The 17,949-nt window shown below is 35.6% G+C and overlaps 2 protein-coding genes across 2 annotated transcripts; one reads left to right on the top strand and one right to left on the bottom strand.

Moving 5' to 3' along the window:
• Positions 1-962: 962 nt before the first annotated feature.
• On the bottom strand, positions 963-2,345 carry CBG25422 (the record flags this gene model as incomplete). Its single annotated transcript, XM_045241459.1, has 3 exons — positions 963-995; positions 1,659-1,795; positions 2,294-2,345. The coding sequence occupies 3 exons, from the start codon at positions 2,343-2,345 to the stop codon at positions 963-965; spliced, it is 222 nt and encodes a 73-aa protein (XP_045099757.1).
• An 8,131-nt stretch (positions 2,346-10,476) lies between these two features.
• Cbr-kpc-1 lies at positions 10,477-17,905 on the top strand (the record flags this gene model as incomplete). Its single annotated transcript, XM_002640496.2, has 7 exons — positions 10,477-10,734; positions 11,856-12,143; positions 13,144-13,544; positions 14,504-15,127; positions 16,286-16,449; positions 16,944-17,087; positions 17,724-17,905. 7 exons carry the CDS (start codon positions 10,477-10,479, stop codon positions 17,903-17,905), a joined length of 2,061 nt encoding a protein of 686 aa, XP_002640542.2.
• Between the last annotated feature and the right edge of the window lie 44 nt (positions 17,906-17,949).

The raw sequence follows: 17,949 nt of genomic DNA, 5'->3' as shown, positions 1-17,949 counted from the left end.
TTTGTTTTCCAAATTTTCTCCTTAATCTACAATTCGAATTTTTGATTATTTTGTAATCTGAAATCTACTCTTTCCGCGCTTCAAAATGATACCCCACATGCCTAGACTCCGCCCACTTTGAGCATTTTTCAAATCTACAGTAGTTTAAAGGCGCATGGGGGTACTCAAAAACTGAAAATTCGCTAAAGCAGGCGATGTGAGGTATCATTTTGAAGCAAAAAACAAGACAAATTTTAAATTCTAAATTTTTTGAGTTTCTGGCAACAATGAGCCAAGTTACGGTAATTTCAAAAATTGATTTAAAGGCGCATAGAGGTCAAAAATGAAAGTTATCTGAAACATACCGTGTTTGAGTTCATTTTGAAGCTCTATTCAGGCTCAATCCAAAAATCAAAAATTTTCAAGTTTCTGGCAAAAAGGAGCCAAGCTACAGTAAGATTTGTACTTTAGGAGTTTAAAGGCGCATGGTGCTCTTAGCTCAAAAATGAAAACTTCCCAAAATATGCCGTGTTTAGGCTCATTTTGAAGCTCTTACCGTTGTGAACCCAAAATCGTATGTGTGAGAAGTTCTGGACCAAAATTCAAAGGGTTACGGTAGTTTGAAAATAAGAAATTTGGAAAAAATTGAAATTAATGTATATTGGCTAGTTTTGAAGCGATTTTGATAAATTTTTTCAAAAATTTCTAGAAACGTTTAGCAAATGTTTCTGACCCTTTCTTGTTACCATCCGTCAGTTGTCCTTCAACCTAACACCTTTTGCCCCCCGATGACTCTCTCTCTTATCACACATTAATTGACACTTATCTTTTTTTTCTTTGCGTCTCTCTTCCTCTTACTCTCTCACTTCATATCAAACACATTGAGAGAGAGCACTTATACACAGCACATATGTCATCAAACTCATACTTTTCGAATTTATAAGAAATTCTTTAATTTTGAATTGAAATTTAAAATTTGCATTTTAAGACATTTTAAGTATAATTTTAAAGTTCAGCTTGTTTAGGGCTTCAAAACGAGCCTAAACACGACCCACTTTGCCCAATTTTGGTTTTTGAGCCACTGGCACCATGCGCCTTTAAACTATTCGTTTACAAATCCTACTGTAACTTTCTTCAATCCAGCCAGAACTTTAAAATTTTAAAAGTTTTGGTTTTGGCTTGTTTAGAACTTCAAAATGAGCCCAAACACGACATATTTTGGAGAATTTTCATTTTTGGCCTCTGGGCCCCATGCGCCTTTAAACTCCTCATTTACATATCTTACTGTAACTCTCTTCTTTTTTGTCGCAAATCAAAAACTTTGGAAATTTTGAACTCAATTTGTTTAGAGCTTCAAAACAAGCTCAAACATGACCTATTTCTAGAAACTCTGATTTTTCGAGTTTCAAGGCGCATGGACCCTCGGAAAATCAAAATCGAGCAAAATAGGCCGTGTTTATACTCATTTTGAAGCTCGCAACATTCTGAATTCAAAGAGTTAAATTTCATCAAAATCGGAAAAGAGATAAGCTAGCTATGTTTCAATTAAGTTTTAAAAAATCACAAAACATATGTCATTACTCATCATAAGTTTTCAATAGAATTTTTTCCGTTTTTTTTTTGTCATTTTTTTGTCATTCTCTCTCTCTTGTTCCTATTATTGCTCATCTGGAAATGACACATTCGTTGTTCTGAAAATTTTCTGTTTTTGTTTTTTCTAATTTTGATATTTTTTCAGATTCCTCTTCTCCTGGAACTCGATTTGGGACGTTTTTCGCAAGTTTTTGAAATTTTTTGAAATTTTTTCTTGAATTTTCTAAAAATTCTAAAAATTTCACACATTTCGATACCAAAACCAGCCAAACCGAAGTTTTGAAACAATTGAAAATTTTCAAAAAAAAAATTTTTTTTCGAAAATTTTGAATTTTTCGAAATCCCATAACTCTACTAATTTTTACAGTTCAGTCAACACTTTGAACTCATATATCTCAGTTTCTGTGAAAGATATCAAAAAGTGGTCAACTGATAAAATATTGATGATATTATGATAAACATTTTGTCAATTGACCACTTTTTAATATCTGTTACAGTAACCGAGATATATAAGCTCAAAGTTGGAGAACCTTCAATTCATTTCTATTAGGCTGTTTACGGTATTTTCTCTCCCCGATTTTCATTATTTTAATGACAACAACGTTTGATTTTTTTCCCTTATCAGTTCTTGATCATACTAGATCATATCCAATGATCCGTTCCCTCAACCACCTCAACCACCTCATTATCCTTATCCCCCTGTCTGTCATCCATCCATTGCCCTCCCCCCCCCCTCTCCCCCCCCTATGTGTTCCCACATATCTATCACCCATTAGTGTAATTACACCCCCTGTAACCCTCGTTTTTTTTTCCTCACGAATACACACACAATATGACGCATTCTGAATTCTTTTCAACAGTACGCTTCAAGTTTTAGCCATGCGCCTTTAAACTCAAAATATATTTCCTACTGTAACTCTTTTAGTTTTGGCCGGAATTAGGAAATTTTTGTAATTTTGAACTTAACTTGTTCAACGCTTCAAAATGAACCTAAACACGACATAGTTTCAGCAATTTTCATTTTTGAGCCCACATGCGCCTTTAAACCAAACTTCATCATTTACATTTCTTACTGTAACTTCCTTCGTTTTTGTCGGAACTTGAAAAATTTTAAAATTTTGAACTGAGCTTGTTGAAAGCTGCAAAATGAGTATAAACACGACCCACTTTGTTGCATTTCAATTGTTCGAGTTTAAAGGCGCATGGGCCTTTGAAAAATCCAAATCGAGCAAAATAGGCCGTGTTTATACTCATTTTGAAGCTCTAGAAATTCTAAAATCAAAAAATTAGATGTTTTGAAATTCGAAACATCGAGAAAATGTAAATTACTGATAAAAATAATACAGATTAGGAAATCAGCTGATATGGTGATAATACGAGGGTCATCAAAACAATGCACAATTTTTGTTTAACTTTTTTTACTGACAGTTTTTCGCAAAATCGATAATCACAAGAAATAGTTTTTTCGAAAAAAAAAATCGCGAAAAAATATCAAAAAAGTGGCGCCGAGTTTCTTATCAGCTTATCACCAACAGATTTTTAGACAATTCTCACGTTTTTTAACGATTTTAGGAAGCGGGTGGTTTTATTATAAGGACGGAGACACTCGGTTTCTTCGAAAAATTTCAAAATTTAAATATTTCAAGAAATTAGGGCTTCAAAGTTACAGGACTATCCCATTTTTGCGCCCGAATGCGTCTTTAAACTACTGTAACTCCCTTATTTTTGATTAAAACTTCATTAAGTTATCAGAAACGTTTTCAGCTTGTCTAGGGCTTCAAAATGAGTATAAACACGACTAGGTTTCGTTGATTTTGATTTTTCCGAGGGTCCATGCGCCTTTAAACTCGAAAAACCAAATTTTGACTAACCTAGTCATGTTTATACTTTTTTTAAAGCCTTAAACAGGCTGAGTTCAAATATGTTAAAATTTTGAAATTCCGGCTAGAATTAAGAAAGTTACAGTAGGAAATGCACTTGGCTCAAAAATGAAAATTGTCCAAAACATGCCGTGTTTGGGCTCATTTTGAAGCTCTAAACAAGCTGAATTTCAAAATTTGAATCGAATATTTTTAGGGTTACTGTAGTCCCTCATTCATGATTCCTGATTCTTAGAATCTTCCTGGAACTTCTCGAATTTTCCATTTCGGCATTTATCAAAGAACCTCTAGAATAGACAAAGATAAGTGTGTGGACCAGGGGGTCCTCCACTTTAGATTTGTCGGATTTGTGCATTGTCACCATAAGAGAGACTACTCGATAAGTTTTCCCCCATCTGAATGGTCCTTTTCTTCTCTTTTGGTGGACCACTTGAGAATAGAGTCCCCCTTGTGTACACACAGGGACCCCCGAAAAGTGGGCGGAGCCTAATTAGGCGATTCGAAGGGGGGACACACATAATTTGATTGAGATTTGTGAGTCATCTGCTGGTGTATTTTTGGGGTACGGAAATCTAGGAATTCGGGCTTCAAGCTAAGCGATTCGTGTTTTTTGGTATCTAAAACTACTGTAACTCTTCTAATCCTTGTCATATTTTTTTGAAACTTTGTTTTTCGAATTTTAGAGGTTGAGAGCTTTGCAATGAGTATAAACACGTCACACTTTCTGAAATTCCACGTTTGGTCAAAAAAGCACCATGAACCTTTAAACGCTAAAAATCCTACTGTAACTTTCTTCAATTCAGCCAGAACTTGAAAATTTCCAAAATTTTGATTTCAACTTTTTTTGAGCTTAAAAATGAGCCTAAACAGGAAATGTTTTGAACAATTTTCATTTATGAGCCACTAGCACGATGCACCTTTAAAATTTACAAATCTTACTGTAACTTTTTTGGCCGGTATTTGAAAATTGTTAAAATTTTGAACTCAGCTTGTTACAAGCTTCAAAATGAGTATAAACACGACCCATTTTGCAAAGATTTGATTTTGGACTTTTTCCGACTTTAAAGGCGCATGGACCCTCCGAGAAATCAAAATCAACGGAAAATAGTCGTGTTTATACTTATTTCAAAGCTCTCAACTAGCAAAACATTGTTCTGTAATTTTTATCTATGTTGAACAAAAATGTAAAAAGTTACAGTAGGTTTAAAATTGTTTGGTATCTACAACTACCGTAACCCGATCAATTTCAGTTCAAACTTTATAAAACTTAATTGTTTGAATTTTAGAGGTTAAGAGCTTCAAAATGGGTATAATCATGACTAGGTTTCGTCAATTTTGATTTTTGCTCCTGGGCCATGCGCCTTTAAGGTCCACATTGAAATTTCTAGAAACATGTCGTGTTTATACTCATTTTGAAGCTCCCAACAAGCCAAACATATTCTTATAACTTTTATCCAACCTAAACCAAAATTGAAATAGTTACAGTAGGTTTAAATGCACATGACCCCTCTTTGGGTCCATTGGGTTTGATGGAAAATCAAAATCAACTGAACCTAGTCGTGTTTAGGCTCATTTTGAAGCTCTAAACGTGCGAATTTCAAATTTCTAGTTTTCATAACCCAATTTCGTGTTTCTAGGCCACCAAAATGAGATTGAAATTGAGTAGAGTCAAGTGGAAGGGGGCACTTTGGGTGTCTTTGGGGGGTCCATTTGTTTGTCCTAGAAATTCTAAGAATCCCGGGGAAGAGGGGGTGGGAGACGCTTAATTAAATTAATGAATTCTTTTGGGACGAGCACTCTCTTTCTCTTTTTTCTGGTTTTGGAGCACTTCGGAGCCAAAAATTTTTTTTGTTCCGTTGAGTTTTTTTTTGGTCCGTTTGGTCTATAGAGGAGTCTTTGAAGAACTATACAATTCTAAATTTCAAACAAATTGAAAAAAAAACAACAACAGATTTCGAAACATTTTTTGCTCTCTTTGTGTGATTTGTCGTACAATTTGGTGTATTTGGGAATTTTGCACTCAAAATCAGCAATTTTCATTACTATTTTCAAGTTTAGCATCACTTTTTACCCCTAGACATCATTTTCCAGCATTTTTCAACAAAGTGTCGTAAAATGTGGTGCTTGGTACGCAATTCAAAAAAAAGGTTGAAAACTGCGTACCGTAATCGAAATTGCTTGAAAAAAATATTTTGCTTGTCTGAGAAAAAAAAAGGTTAGAGAGTATTTTTTTTGCAGTCTGAATACGGTAGCGATATCGAAGCGGAGAGCCTAAATAGCACATATTAAGTGGAGACGCACACACTTTTTCTCTGCGTCTCAACCTTTTTTTTCCCCAGACTAGCATAATGGTGTTCAGGGGTGAAAAAGTACGAAAAATTCAAAAATTGCATCGAAATTTTGAAAAATTGAGTTCCAAAACCTCAAAATTCGGCGTTTGCGTACTAAACGTCTGATTTTACGACACTTTGCTGAAAATTTATGAAAATTGGGGTCTAGGGGTAAAAAACATCGCTGAGTCCGAAAATCACATTTTTAATTAGTGTTTGCGTAACCAAACATCAGATTTTACGACAATTTTCCAAAATTGCGTACAATACGCCAGAATTGACGACACTTGCCTGAAAACTGGGCTCTAAGGGTAGAAAACAACGCTAGACTCAGATTTGATGTTAGTTTCTTCATTTTTAAACGTCTTAACATTCGAAACTTCAAAAAATAAATTGAAAAAAAATTCCAAAAAAATTTCAAAAAAAAAAAATGTTTCGAGTCAAATTTCAATCCCTCTTGTCACTCTCGAATGAACCCTTTTTCAAAAATCTCGCTTCTTTTTGATGAATGAATTGAGACATTTTTGATGAATACATTGAGACATTCGAGGCAAAAAAAAGGGGGCGTGTCCAAGGTCGGCGCCGCTCTTTTTCGCCTTTGAAGACGTCGAAAAACGGGGCAGTTTTTTGATGGATTGATGAACACTTTTCTCCGTTTTCTCCTCGATTTTTTGCCCCCGAATACCCCTTACTATATTTTTCCTTTTGGTTTGGAAAATGTTGCCAAAAAAGTTTTTTTTTTTCGAAAAAATTTTTTTCCTGATTTTTTTTGTAAATTTCACTCCTCCACATTAGTTTTTTTGAGAATTTGACATCAAAAACTAGTTTTACACATTTTTTCACCAATAAAAAACCTAATTTTCAGCTATTTTGAGCCATTTTTCGTCAACTTTGGTGGGCAGCACGCAATTTTGAGAAATTGTCGTAAAATCCGATGTTTGGGTACGCAAACACCAATTAAAAACGCGATTTTCGAATTTAGCGATGTTTTTCACCCCTGACTAGTGGTTTTCAGGCAATTTTAGTAAAGTGTCGTAAAATCTGGTGTGTGGTCCGCAAACACCAATTTAGAGCCGTTATAATTTCATTTTCGCATTTTAATGCAATTTTTGGAGTTTCTGCTGTTTTGTTTTGCATATCAATTTGTTCGTCAATTTTTCCTATCTTGCATGCACTTTTCAAATCTCAAGAATACCTATTTTGAGGCGAGTTATGCCCATTTGAAGGTTGGTGGCCTAGAAATCCAAAATTTGAGAAATCTAGGCCATCATTATACCGAAAAAATTGTCGAAGTCATATTGACAGTAATGCACTTTTCAGAATTCAAAAATATGAATTTTGAGCCGAGTTATAGCCAATTTAATATTTAACCACGATGGCCTAGGTTTGGTTTTCTAGGCCATCAACTTTAAACCGCCATAACTCGCTTCAAAATTAATATTTCAAATATCTATAAACTGCGTTCTGTCCAACAAAGCATGCCAAACAGAACGATACCCAACATGGCCTAGTTTTCCAAAAACTTGGTTTTCTAGGCCACCAATCTTAAAATTAGTGTAACTTGGCTTAAAAATGAGATTTTTGCAAATTTTTTTTTGAGAAATTGCAAATCTTTGGACCCGGAAAAGGGCAGAGCAAAAGGTCAATTTTCAGAGTGACGTTTTTTTTTTTCGGAAAAACGAGGAAGCAGAAAAAAATTGTGGAAAAGGGATCGATTTCAAATAAAACGGAAGTTGTCATTCTTTTTTCCGAAAAGTTCCCCGAAAAAAGATACATTCTTGCTGAAATGAAATTCTATAAAACTGAGTTATGGAACATCTTTTCTTGGGACACTTTGGGTGAATTCAGAAAAATTGTTTCCAACAATTTGAAGGTCTAAAAATCTGAAAATTGAGAATTATGAAAATCTAAGCCATATTCTATATCATTGTGTTGAACTTTGTCTGGAAATTTTTATCCAGTTTTCAGATTTCAAAAGTACCAATTTTGAAGCGAGTTAAGCCTCTTTAAAGTTGGTGGCCTAGAAAACCAAATTTTATGAATCCTAGGCCATGTTGGATATCACTTTGTTAGGCCTGTTCTGCCAATTTTACATCAGTCTTCAGATTTCGAAAATACCGATTTTGAAGCGAGTTATGCCTCTTCAAAGTTGGTGGCCTAGAAAACCAAATCTAGGCCACCTTGTGCAAAACTTTATTTGGCTATAACTCGACTCAAATTCAAGATTTTCAAGATCTGAAAAGTGCTTTGGTCTCAGTAGGGCTAGCCTGATCGTTTGAATGTATTAATGGCCTAGATTTCAGAAAATTTGGATTTCTAGGCCACGTTGATAGCCTAGAAAACCACTTTTGAAATCGGTATATAACTTTAACGAACATGTTTACCATGTTTTCCTGGTCACAGTGATTTTTCGAAAATTCGAAAATCTTCAATTTTAAAGAGAGTTACATAATTGAAACTCGTGGCCTAGAAAACCAAATTTAATGAATTCTAGGCCATGCTTTATATCATTTTGTTTGGCGTGTTCTGACCATTCCATTCCAATTTTTAGATTTCAAAAATATCAATTATGAAGCAAGTTATGGCGGTTTAAAGTTGGTGGCCTAAAAAACCAAACCTAGGCCACCTTGTACAAAACTTTATTTGGCTATAACTCGGCTCAAATTCCAGATTTTTAAGATCTGAAAAGTGCATAGGCCTTAGAAGGACTTGCCTGATTGTTTAAATATATTGATGACCTAGATTTCTGAAAATTTGGATTTCTAGGCCACCAACCTTCAAATGGTCATAACTCGCTCTAAAATTGGTATTTTTAACTTTTGAAAAGTGTGTTTGAGGTAGGAAAAACTGGCAAATAAGCCAAAACAAAAACTCAAAGCTAACTATAAAATTTGGATTCTAAAAACAAGATTTTTTGGATTCTCTTTTGGATACAAGCAATCCAATGTCCTTTTTTGTGTCTATATTCTTCGCGGGGAGGGCCTTTTGCCGCCACCACCCAACCAAAACCACAAACAAGGTGTCATTTATCCGTTTTCTCTCCTCCTTTTTTTCCATTTTCGGGGGGGGGGGGGGGTCATCCATGTTTGCTCAGTTTGCCTCCCCTTGTATGGGAGGCTTCATCTCCCTCTATGTACATTTTTCCCTTTCTCTTTCTCTCTCTCTCTACCTGATCATACAGACAGACACAAATTCAAATACAACACACACACACATACTCTCACTGTCCCTTTCTCGATTGGGTGTTTTCTAGTGGAAGCTTAGAACTCACTTGAGCGAACTATCCGCTTTTAGTGTTCCCGCTCATTGTGGCCTAGAAACCCAAAAAGCTAGGCCATATTTTTTATTGTATTGTTAAATAGATTTTTTTGACGTTCCCACCACACTTTTTAGATTTCAAAAATACAAATTTCCAACCGAGTTACACCTATTTCATGGTTGATGGCCTAGAAAACCGAATTTCCGGAAAACTAGGCCACCAGACATATCAAAATAAGTGAATTAAAATTGTTCCCAATGTTTTTCTCAGCAAAACGCATTTTTTGAATTTGTAACATCTCAATTTTAAGCCGAGTTACGCTCATTTGATCTTGCTGACCTAGTTTTGGATTTCCTAGGCCACCGAGGGAAAATGGCCTAGAAACCCAATTTTTTGAAAACTAGGCCACGTTATATATCATTTTGTTGGGCGTGTTTCAACAATTCTATTGCAATTCTCAGTTTTCAAAAGTCTCAATTTTGAAGCGAGTTGTAGCGGTTCAAAGTTGGTGGCCTAGGAAACCAAATTTTGAAAAATCTAGGCCACTTTATATATAATTCTGTTTGGCTTGTTCTAGCAATTCCAATACAATTTCCAGACTTTGAAAATATCGATTTTGAAGCGAGTTATGGCTGTTCAAAGTTGGTGGCCTAGAAAACCAAAACTAGGCCATTTGACTCCAAACTTGTTTTGGCTATAACTCGGCTCAAAATCAATATTTTTGAAATCTAAAAAGTGGGTTCCAATCAGTGAGTCTTGCCGGTTCTTTTGAAATTATTGATGGCCTAGATTTCTCAAATTTTGGGTATCTAGGCCACCAACCTTCAAATGGGCATAACTTGCCTTAAAATAGACGTTTTTGAGTTTTTAAAAATGTATTTGAACTAGGAAATTTTTTTCCAAAATTTGAAATTTTCAAACTCCTTCTCGGGTCTTCTGGACCCCAGATGAGTGTATAAGACCCCGCAACACGCAATAACTGAATAAATTTTGGGGTTCAGTTTCTTTCGCCTTCTCCCTCTCTCCCATGTGTCTTGTGTCCCTTTAAACGGAGCTCTGCAGCCGTTTAGAGAGCTCATTTTTCTGCCTTTTCCCCCCGCCTTTTTCGTCTAACTCCCTCTTTCTCTCTGCGTCTCTGACTCTCTCCCTTTTTGCCTAAAATCTAAAATTCTAGCCGTGTCATGCTAGAATTCAGCATATTAGTCATCATCTTTTTTTTTCGTTCTCTATTTTTTTTTCTGGAACCTTCTAGAATATTCTAGAAGATTCTGAGAATTTTTTGGGTTTTTTTTCATCTTAAAGGCGCATAAATTGCTCATTTTCCAAAAAAAAATTTTTTTTCAGAAACCCCTTACCCCCCTCTATGGAAAAATAATGCGATAGAAGGACCTTCCACACTACAAACTACAAAGACTACAAACTACAAAATTTAACTATGAGCAATGCAAACTCATTTAGACACTGCTCTGTCTTCATTCAACTTGTCACATTGGCCCTTTTTGTTTTATTAGGCTCCGCCCACTTGACGGAACCTTCCGGAGAGTTTGAAGATGACGTCACAACTACAGTATCCTCAATTGCAAGTCCGATGAGAAGAACGTATACGAATGAATGGGCGATTAGGATAGCTGGAGGGAAGGCAGAAGATGCGGATCGTTTGGCCAATAAGTACGGGTACACCAATTTGGGTCCGGTGAGTTTTACATTTTTTGAAAAAAAGAAGAAAAATTGGCTAATTTTTAGCCAAAAACCATGAGAATCTGTTGAAAACGAGCCTAGATACGGTCAAAAAAGAGCCAAACAGTAAAAGTACCGTAACCCGAGTAACTGTTTCTTCAAAATGAATGAAACCTAAATTTTTGAGTTTCTTATGCTTAGAGCTTCAAAATGAACCTAAACACGATATATTTCCACCAATTTTCATTTTTGAGCCAGTAGCACCATGTGCCTTTCAACTCATTTACAAATCTTACTGTATCTTACTTTGTATTTGCTAGAACTTGAAAATTTTCAAAGTTTCGAATTTGGCTTGTTTAGAGCTTCAAAATGAGTATAAACACGACCCCTTCTGCTCAATTTCGATTTTTTGATTTTTCGGGTTTAAAGGCGCATGGGCCATCGGAAAATCGAAATTTCGCAAAATGGGTCGTGTTTATACTCATTTTGAAGCCCTTAACAAGACAAATTCAAATTTATTAAAATATTCAAATTCGGACAAAAACGAAGAAAGATGCAGTAATATTTGTGATTTGACGGTTTAAAGGCGCATGGACCCTCGGAAAGTCGGAATTTTGCAAAGTGGGCCTTGTTTATACTCATTTTGAAGCCCTCAACAAGTCAACAACATTTATATTAACTTTTTTGATTTCGAACAAAAACTAAGAGAGTTACAGTATTCTAAAGGCGCACGCAAGACAAAAACAGGATAATGAGCTTTCAAAGTACTGTACTTCTCTTATTTTTTATTAAAATTAGATAAAAAAATGTAGAAACGTTTTATGCTTGTTGAATGTTTCAAAATGAGTATAAACACAACAAGGTTTGCGAAATTTAGATTTTCCAAGGGTCCATGCGCCTTTAAACTCAAAAAACCAAAATTTTTGAAATATGCCATGTTTATACTCATTCCAAAGCTCTTAACAAGCTGAACTCAAAACTATCATAATTTTTGAATTCTGGCAAAAACTAAGCAAGTTACAGTAGAAAATGCAAAAATGGAGGTTTAAAGGCGCATGGACCCTTGGAAAATTTTTCAAACCTAGTCATGATTATACTCATTTGGAAGCTCTGAACCTCGTGAACCTTAATTTTCAGATTATTCCGGGTGACGAGTTTTATTTATTCCGTGACGATCGAAAAAAGTCTCGATCGGCGAGAAAAACACGATCCCTATCAGCTAATCAGCTACAACACGAGGAAGAAGTGGTTTGGATGGAGCAGCAAGTGGCAAAAAGAAGAGTGAAACGTGGATATCGACGAATTCGACGACATACGGATGATAATGAGATTATTGAAGAGGATGAGGGACGACAAGTCAGCAAGTCCAGAAATCGCAAACATCCTGATCCCAATGACCCTTTGTGGACCGATATGTGGTACTTGGTAAGTTCTTAGTATTATTTTTATAAGATAATCTGTAAATACTAGTCATGAGAAGCTCACAGAACTTTTCACATCCCAAAAGTCTCAACTTTAACGCGAGTTGTGGCGATTTGAAGTTGGTGGCCTAGAAAACCAAACTTTTGGGAAAACTAGGCCATGTTATATATCATCTTGTTTAACTATTTTTAGTGGATATGATGCAGTTTTTAGTTTTCAAAAATATCAATTTTGAGCAAAGTTACAAACGCGGCCGAGTTTTGGTTTCCTAGGCCATCAACTTCAAATGGTCATAACTTGCTTCAAAATTGAAAGTTTTGAGTTTTAAAAAGTGTGCTCTAATCAGCCAAACGTGTCGAACATTATGATATGCAACATGGCATAGTTTTTCAAAAATTTGGATTTCTAGGTCATCAACCTTTAAATGGTCATAACTCGCTTCAAAATTGACATTTTTGAGTTTTGAAAAGTGTATGTAAATCAGAAAAAAACTGGAAAACAAATTTCAACACAAAATTGTTAATGAACCATAAAGCTTCTCAATTCTTAAAAATCTCAATTTTAACTCGAGTTACAACCATTTCAAGTTGGTGGCCTAGAAAACCAAACTTTTGGGAAAACTAGGCCATGTTATATATCATCTTGTTTAACTATTTTTAGTGGATATGATGCAGTTTTTAGTTTTCAAAAATATCAATTTTGAGCAAAGTTACAAACGCGGCCGAGTTTTGGTTTCCTAGGCCATCAACTTCAAATGGTCATAACTTGCTTCATAACTGATATTTTTGAAATCTAAAAATCGAAATAGAATCCTCAAAACAGGTGTAATACGGTCATATACAAAATGACCTATTTTTCTTAAAATTCAGATTTCTAGGCCACTAACATTCGAATGGTCGTAGTTCGTCTCAAAATTGATATTTTCGAAGTCTGAAAAATGCATTAAATTTTAGAAAGTTGGAAAAACAAGCTGAAAACAAATTTTAAAAGAGTATGTTTTTAGAACCGCGGCCAAAATGACATGGACTTTACCGCTCGGATGGATCACAATGTAAAAGAGGCGTGGGACCTCGGGTACACTGGAAAAGGAGTAGTGGTAACCATCCTGGATGACGGCCTAGAAAGAACACATCCAGATATTTCCCCAAATTATGATGAAAGAGCGTCATATGATGTTAATGACCGGGATAATGATCCAATGCCTCGATATGAGTTTTCGGATGAAAATCGGCATGGAACAAGATGTGCTGGAGAGGTGGCCGCAATTTTCAACAATAGTTTGTGTATCGTTGGAATTGCTTATAACGCGAATATCGGCGGAATTCGAATGTTGGATGGAGATGTGACCGATGCGGTTGAAGCGGCATCTGTTGGACATAATGCTGATTATATAGATATTTATAGGTGAGTTAATTTGCCCTGTTTTTCTAATGTCAAAACATTTTTCAAATCTCAAAAATATCGATTTTTAGCCAAGTTACGGTCATTTTAAGTTGATGGTCTAGAAATCCAAAATTTTAGAAAATTAGGCCATGCTTTAGATTGATGGATCAGATTTGTTTAGCTAGTTCCGAAACATTTTTCAGCACTCAAAAATACCTATTTCAAGTCGAGTTACAGCCATTTTAAGTTGGTGGCCTAGGAAACCGAAACTCGGCCACGTTTGTAACTTTGCTCAAAATTGATATTTTTGAGAAATAAAAACTGTATCCTATCCACCAAAATTAGTTAAACAAGATGATATATAACATGGCCTAGTTTTCCCAAAACTTTGGTTTTCTAGGCCACCAACTTGAAATGGTTGTAACGCGAGTTAAAATGGAGATTTTTAAGAATTGAAAAGCGTTATGGTTCATTAACAATTTTGTGTTGAAATTTGTTTTTCAGTTTTTTCTGATTTACATACATTTTTCAAATCTCAAAAATGTCGAATTTTAGCCAAGTTACGGTCATTTTAAGTTGATGGCCTAGAAATCCAAATTTTTGAAAAACTAGGTCATGCTTTAAATTGATGGATCAGATTTGTTTAGCTAGTTCCGAAACATTTTTCAACACTCAAAAATACCTATTTCAAGTCGAGTTACAGCCATTTTAAGTAGGTGGCCTAGGAAACCAAAACTCGGCCACGTTTGTAACTTTGCTCGAAGTGGGGATTTTTGAAATTTAAGAATTGCGTTGTGTTTGACTAAACGAGCCTGGCAATTTGATATACAAAATGGCCGAGTTTCCCAAAATTTGGTTTTCTAGGCCACCAACTTTAAATGGCCACAACTCGGCTCAAGATAGAGATTTTTGAGATCTGAAAATGTTTTCAAGTTTCCGAGAACTTGATATTTCTTCCCATAAAAAACACCTAATTTCAGCGCCTCCTGGGGACCAGATGACGATGGTCGTACTGTAGACGGACCCGCTAAACTAACAAGGTCCGCGTTTGAAAAAGGAATCACAATGGGACGCAAAGGAAAGGGTTCCATTTTTGTCTGGGCATCAGGAAATGGTGGAAAAGATGCGGATTCGTGTAATTGTGATGGTTATACAAACTCAATTTACACTTTATCGATTTCCTCGGCCACCGAGAATGGCAACATTCCATGGTACTCAGAAGCGTGTAGTTCCACACTAGCAACGACGTATTCTAGTGGAGCCACTGGAGAAAAGATGATAGTAACCACTGATTTACATCATGCATGTACTAATATGCACACTGGAACGAGTGCCAGTGCCCCGCTAGCCGCTGGAATTGTTGCTTTGGCTCTTGAAGCGAATCCTAATCTAACATGGAGGGACCTTCAACATATTGTCATCCGAACTGCAAAACCCATTAATCTCCGAGCTGGTGATTGGACCACAAATGGGGTTGGAAGGAATGTGTCCCACTCTTTTGGCTACGGTTTGATGGATGCTGGTGCGATGGTGAAGCTGGCAAAGGTTTGGAAACGAGTCGATGAACAGCACAGGTGTAGACAGTTCTACCCAAGCAGGTACAAGTGAGTTTTTGCTCGGATTTTTAGTAAGTCTTGTAAAATCACAGTAATACAAAAATTTTCCTTTTTTCAAACTTGAAAAATATTAATTTTAGGCGAAGTTACGCCAATCTAAAGGTTGGTGGCCTAGAAACCCAGCTTTTTTGGTTACAGTGGAATAGGAATATGAAATCTTTGGAAATCTAGATTATGTTATTTATCAAAAAAAAATTAGGCTCATTTTCTTATCTTGAATGCATTTTTCAAAACTCAAAAATGTCGCTTTTGAGGCGAGTTACACCAATTTTAAGCTGATGGCCTAGAAATCCAAATTTTGAGAAATCTAGGCCATGTTGTATATCAAAATGTTTGACACGTTTGGCTGATTAGAGCACAATTTTTAAAACTCAAAACTATCAATTTTGAAGCAAGTTATGACCATTTGAAGTTGATGGCCTAGGAAACCAAAACTCGGCCGCGTTTGTAACTTTGCTCAAAATTGATATTTTTGAAAACTAAAAACTGCATCATATCCACCAAAAATAGCTAAACAAGATGATATATAACATGACCTAGTTTTCCCAAAAGTTTGGTTTTCTAGGCCACCAACTTGAAATGGTTGTAACTCGAGTTAAAATTGAGATTTTTAAGATTTGAAAAGCGTTATGGTTCATTAACAATTTTGAGTTGAAATTTGTTTTCCAGTTTTTTCTGATTTACATACACTTTTCAAAACTCAAAAATATCAATTTTGAAGCGAGTTATGACAATTTATGACAGTTAAGCGAGTTATGACAGTTAAGTTATGACAATTTTGAAGCGAGGTTGATGGCCTAAAAATCTGAACTTTTGAAATACTAGGTCATGTTGTATATCAAAATGATTGGCGTGTTTAGCTGATCAAAATGTATTTTTCAGAACTCAAAAATGTCAATTTTGAGCCGAGTTATGACCATTTGAAGTTTGGTGTCTAATGGCCTAATTTGGGTTTCTAGGCCACCAACTTCAAAAATAGAATCTAAAAAATGCATCCGCTTACTCAAATTTAAATCCTACATTTTAATATATTACATGGCCTAGTTTTCCAAAAATTCGGGTTTCTAGGCCATCAACTCGAAACCACTGTAACTTGGCTCCGAATAGAGATTTTTGAATTTTCCAAAAACTTTTTCAACTTTTCAGGAACATTCCAAACGGAAATCGTCTTCAGCTTCAACTTTACTCTGATGGATGCTATGGAGCTGCTGAAGAGAATAAAGTGTCGTATGTGGAACATGTCCAAGCGATTGTGACACTGAAAGCTCCGAAACGAGGCGATCTTCAAATTTATTTGACTTCGCCGTCAGGTTTGTGGCTTTTTGAGATTACTGTAGCTTTTTTCAAAAATGAAAAATGTTGATTTTAGCGCGAGATGTGATCTCATTTTTGATTGGTGGCCTAGAAATCCAAATTTATGGAAAACTAGGTCATGTTGCATATCAATTTGTCAGGATTGTTTTATACTGTCTCAGCCAGTTTTTAGATTTTAAAAATATTAATTCTGAGCAAAGTTACAGGCGCGGCCGAGCTTTGGTTTTCTAGGCCAGCGACTTCCAATCGCTGTAACTTGGCCCAAAATTGGTATTTTCAGAATCTGAAAACTGCATGGTCCTCGACTAAAAAAGTCGATCATTTTGATACACACCATGACCTAGTTTTCTTGGACTCCTAGGCCAAATTTGGGTTTCTAGGCCACCAACTTCAAATAGCTATAACTCGCGTTAAAATCTACGTTTTTAATTTCTGAATGCTGATATAAATTTACCGAAAAGTTAATATTTTATTAATTCAAAAATTCTAGGTACCAAATCCACATTGCTCACAAAAAGAGCCCGTGACACATCAAGAAGCGGTTTCACGGATTGGGCATTCATGACGACCCATAATTGGGGAGAACAGGCAGCTGGACTATGGATTTTGGAAATCGATAATGATGGATGGGATGGTGAGTTATACAAAAATTCCAGAATTTCTGAAAATTTCAGTTCTGAGCCAAATTGGAAGCATTTTAGAGTGGTGGCCTAGAAAACCAGATTTCTGGAAAAACTAGGTCATGTTTTATATCAAATTTTTTTCATGTTTTGACATGTTATAATCTGTTTGTAGAACTCAAAAATATCAACTTTGAGCCAAGTTATGCCTATTTGAAGTTGGTGGCCTAGAAAACCAGATTTCTGGAAAAACTAGGCCATGTTGTATTTCAAATTGTTAGGCTTTTTTAGCTAAGCACAACGCAATTTTTAGATTTAAAAAATCTCAATTTTGAGAAAAGTTACAGACGCGGCCGAGTTTTGGTTTTCTAGGCCACTAACTTCAAACGGCTGTAACTTGGTTTAAAATTGAGATTTTTGAAATTTAAAAACAGTACATTGGTCAGCAAGACAAGCCAAACATGATGATATAGTACATGACCTAGTTTTCCGTAAATTTGGATTTCTAGGCCACCAACTAACTTTAAATAGCCATAACTTGGTTAAGAATCGAGATTTTTCAAAAAAAAAATTTCTGGATTTTGCTGGCCGAGTTTTTGGTTTTCTAGGCCACTAAAAATCAAACGACTAATTTAAACAATTTTTTGCAGATGCCGAGCTAGTAAAATGGGAATTAGTGTTATACGGTACTGATCGGGAAACCGGCGATTTCGGAGGTCTTCACACGTCGCCGTTGGCAGTTAGAAGTGTTCAAATGGAAGCCACGTCATCTGGATTCAGCATACAAATTTTGAATTTATTGATTTTCCTCATTTTTAGATTTATTTTATAATTCTTTTTCAATTCCAAAAAACCCTCAAAATCAAAAGATCTCAT

Source organism: Caenorhabditis briggsae (genome assembly GCF_000004555.2).
Source record: "Caenorhabditis briggsae complete genome, chrI, whole genome shotgun sequence".
Lineage (NCBI taxonomy): Eukaryota > Metazoa > Nematoda > Chromadorea > Rhabditida > Rhabditidae > Caenorhabditis > Caenorhabditis briggsae.
This window is presented reverse-complemented; position numbering and strand designations above follow the sequence as displayed.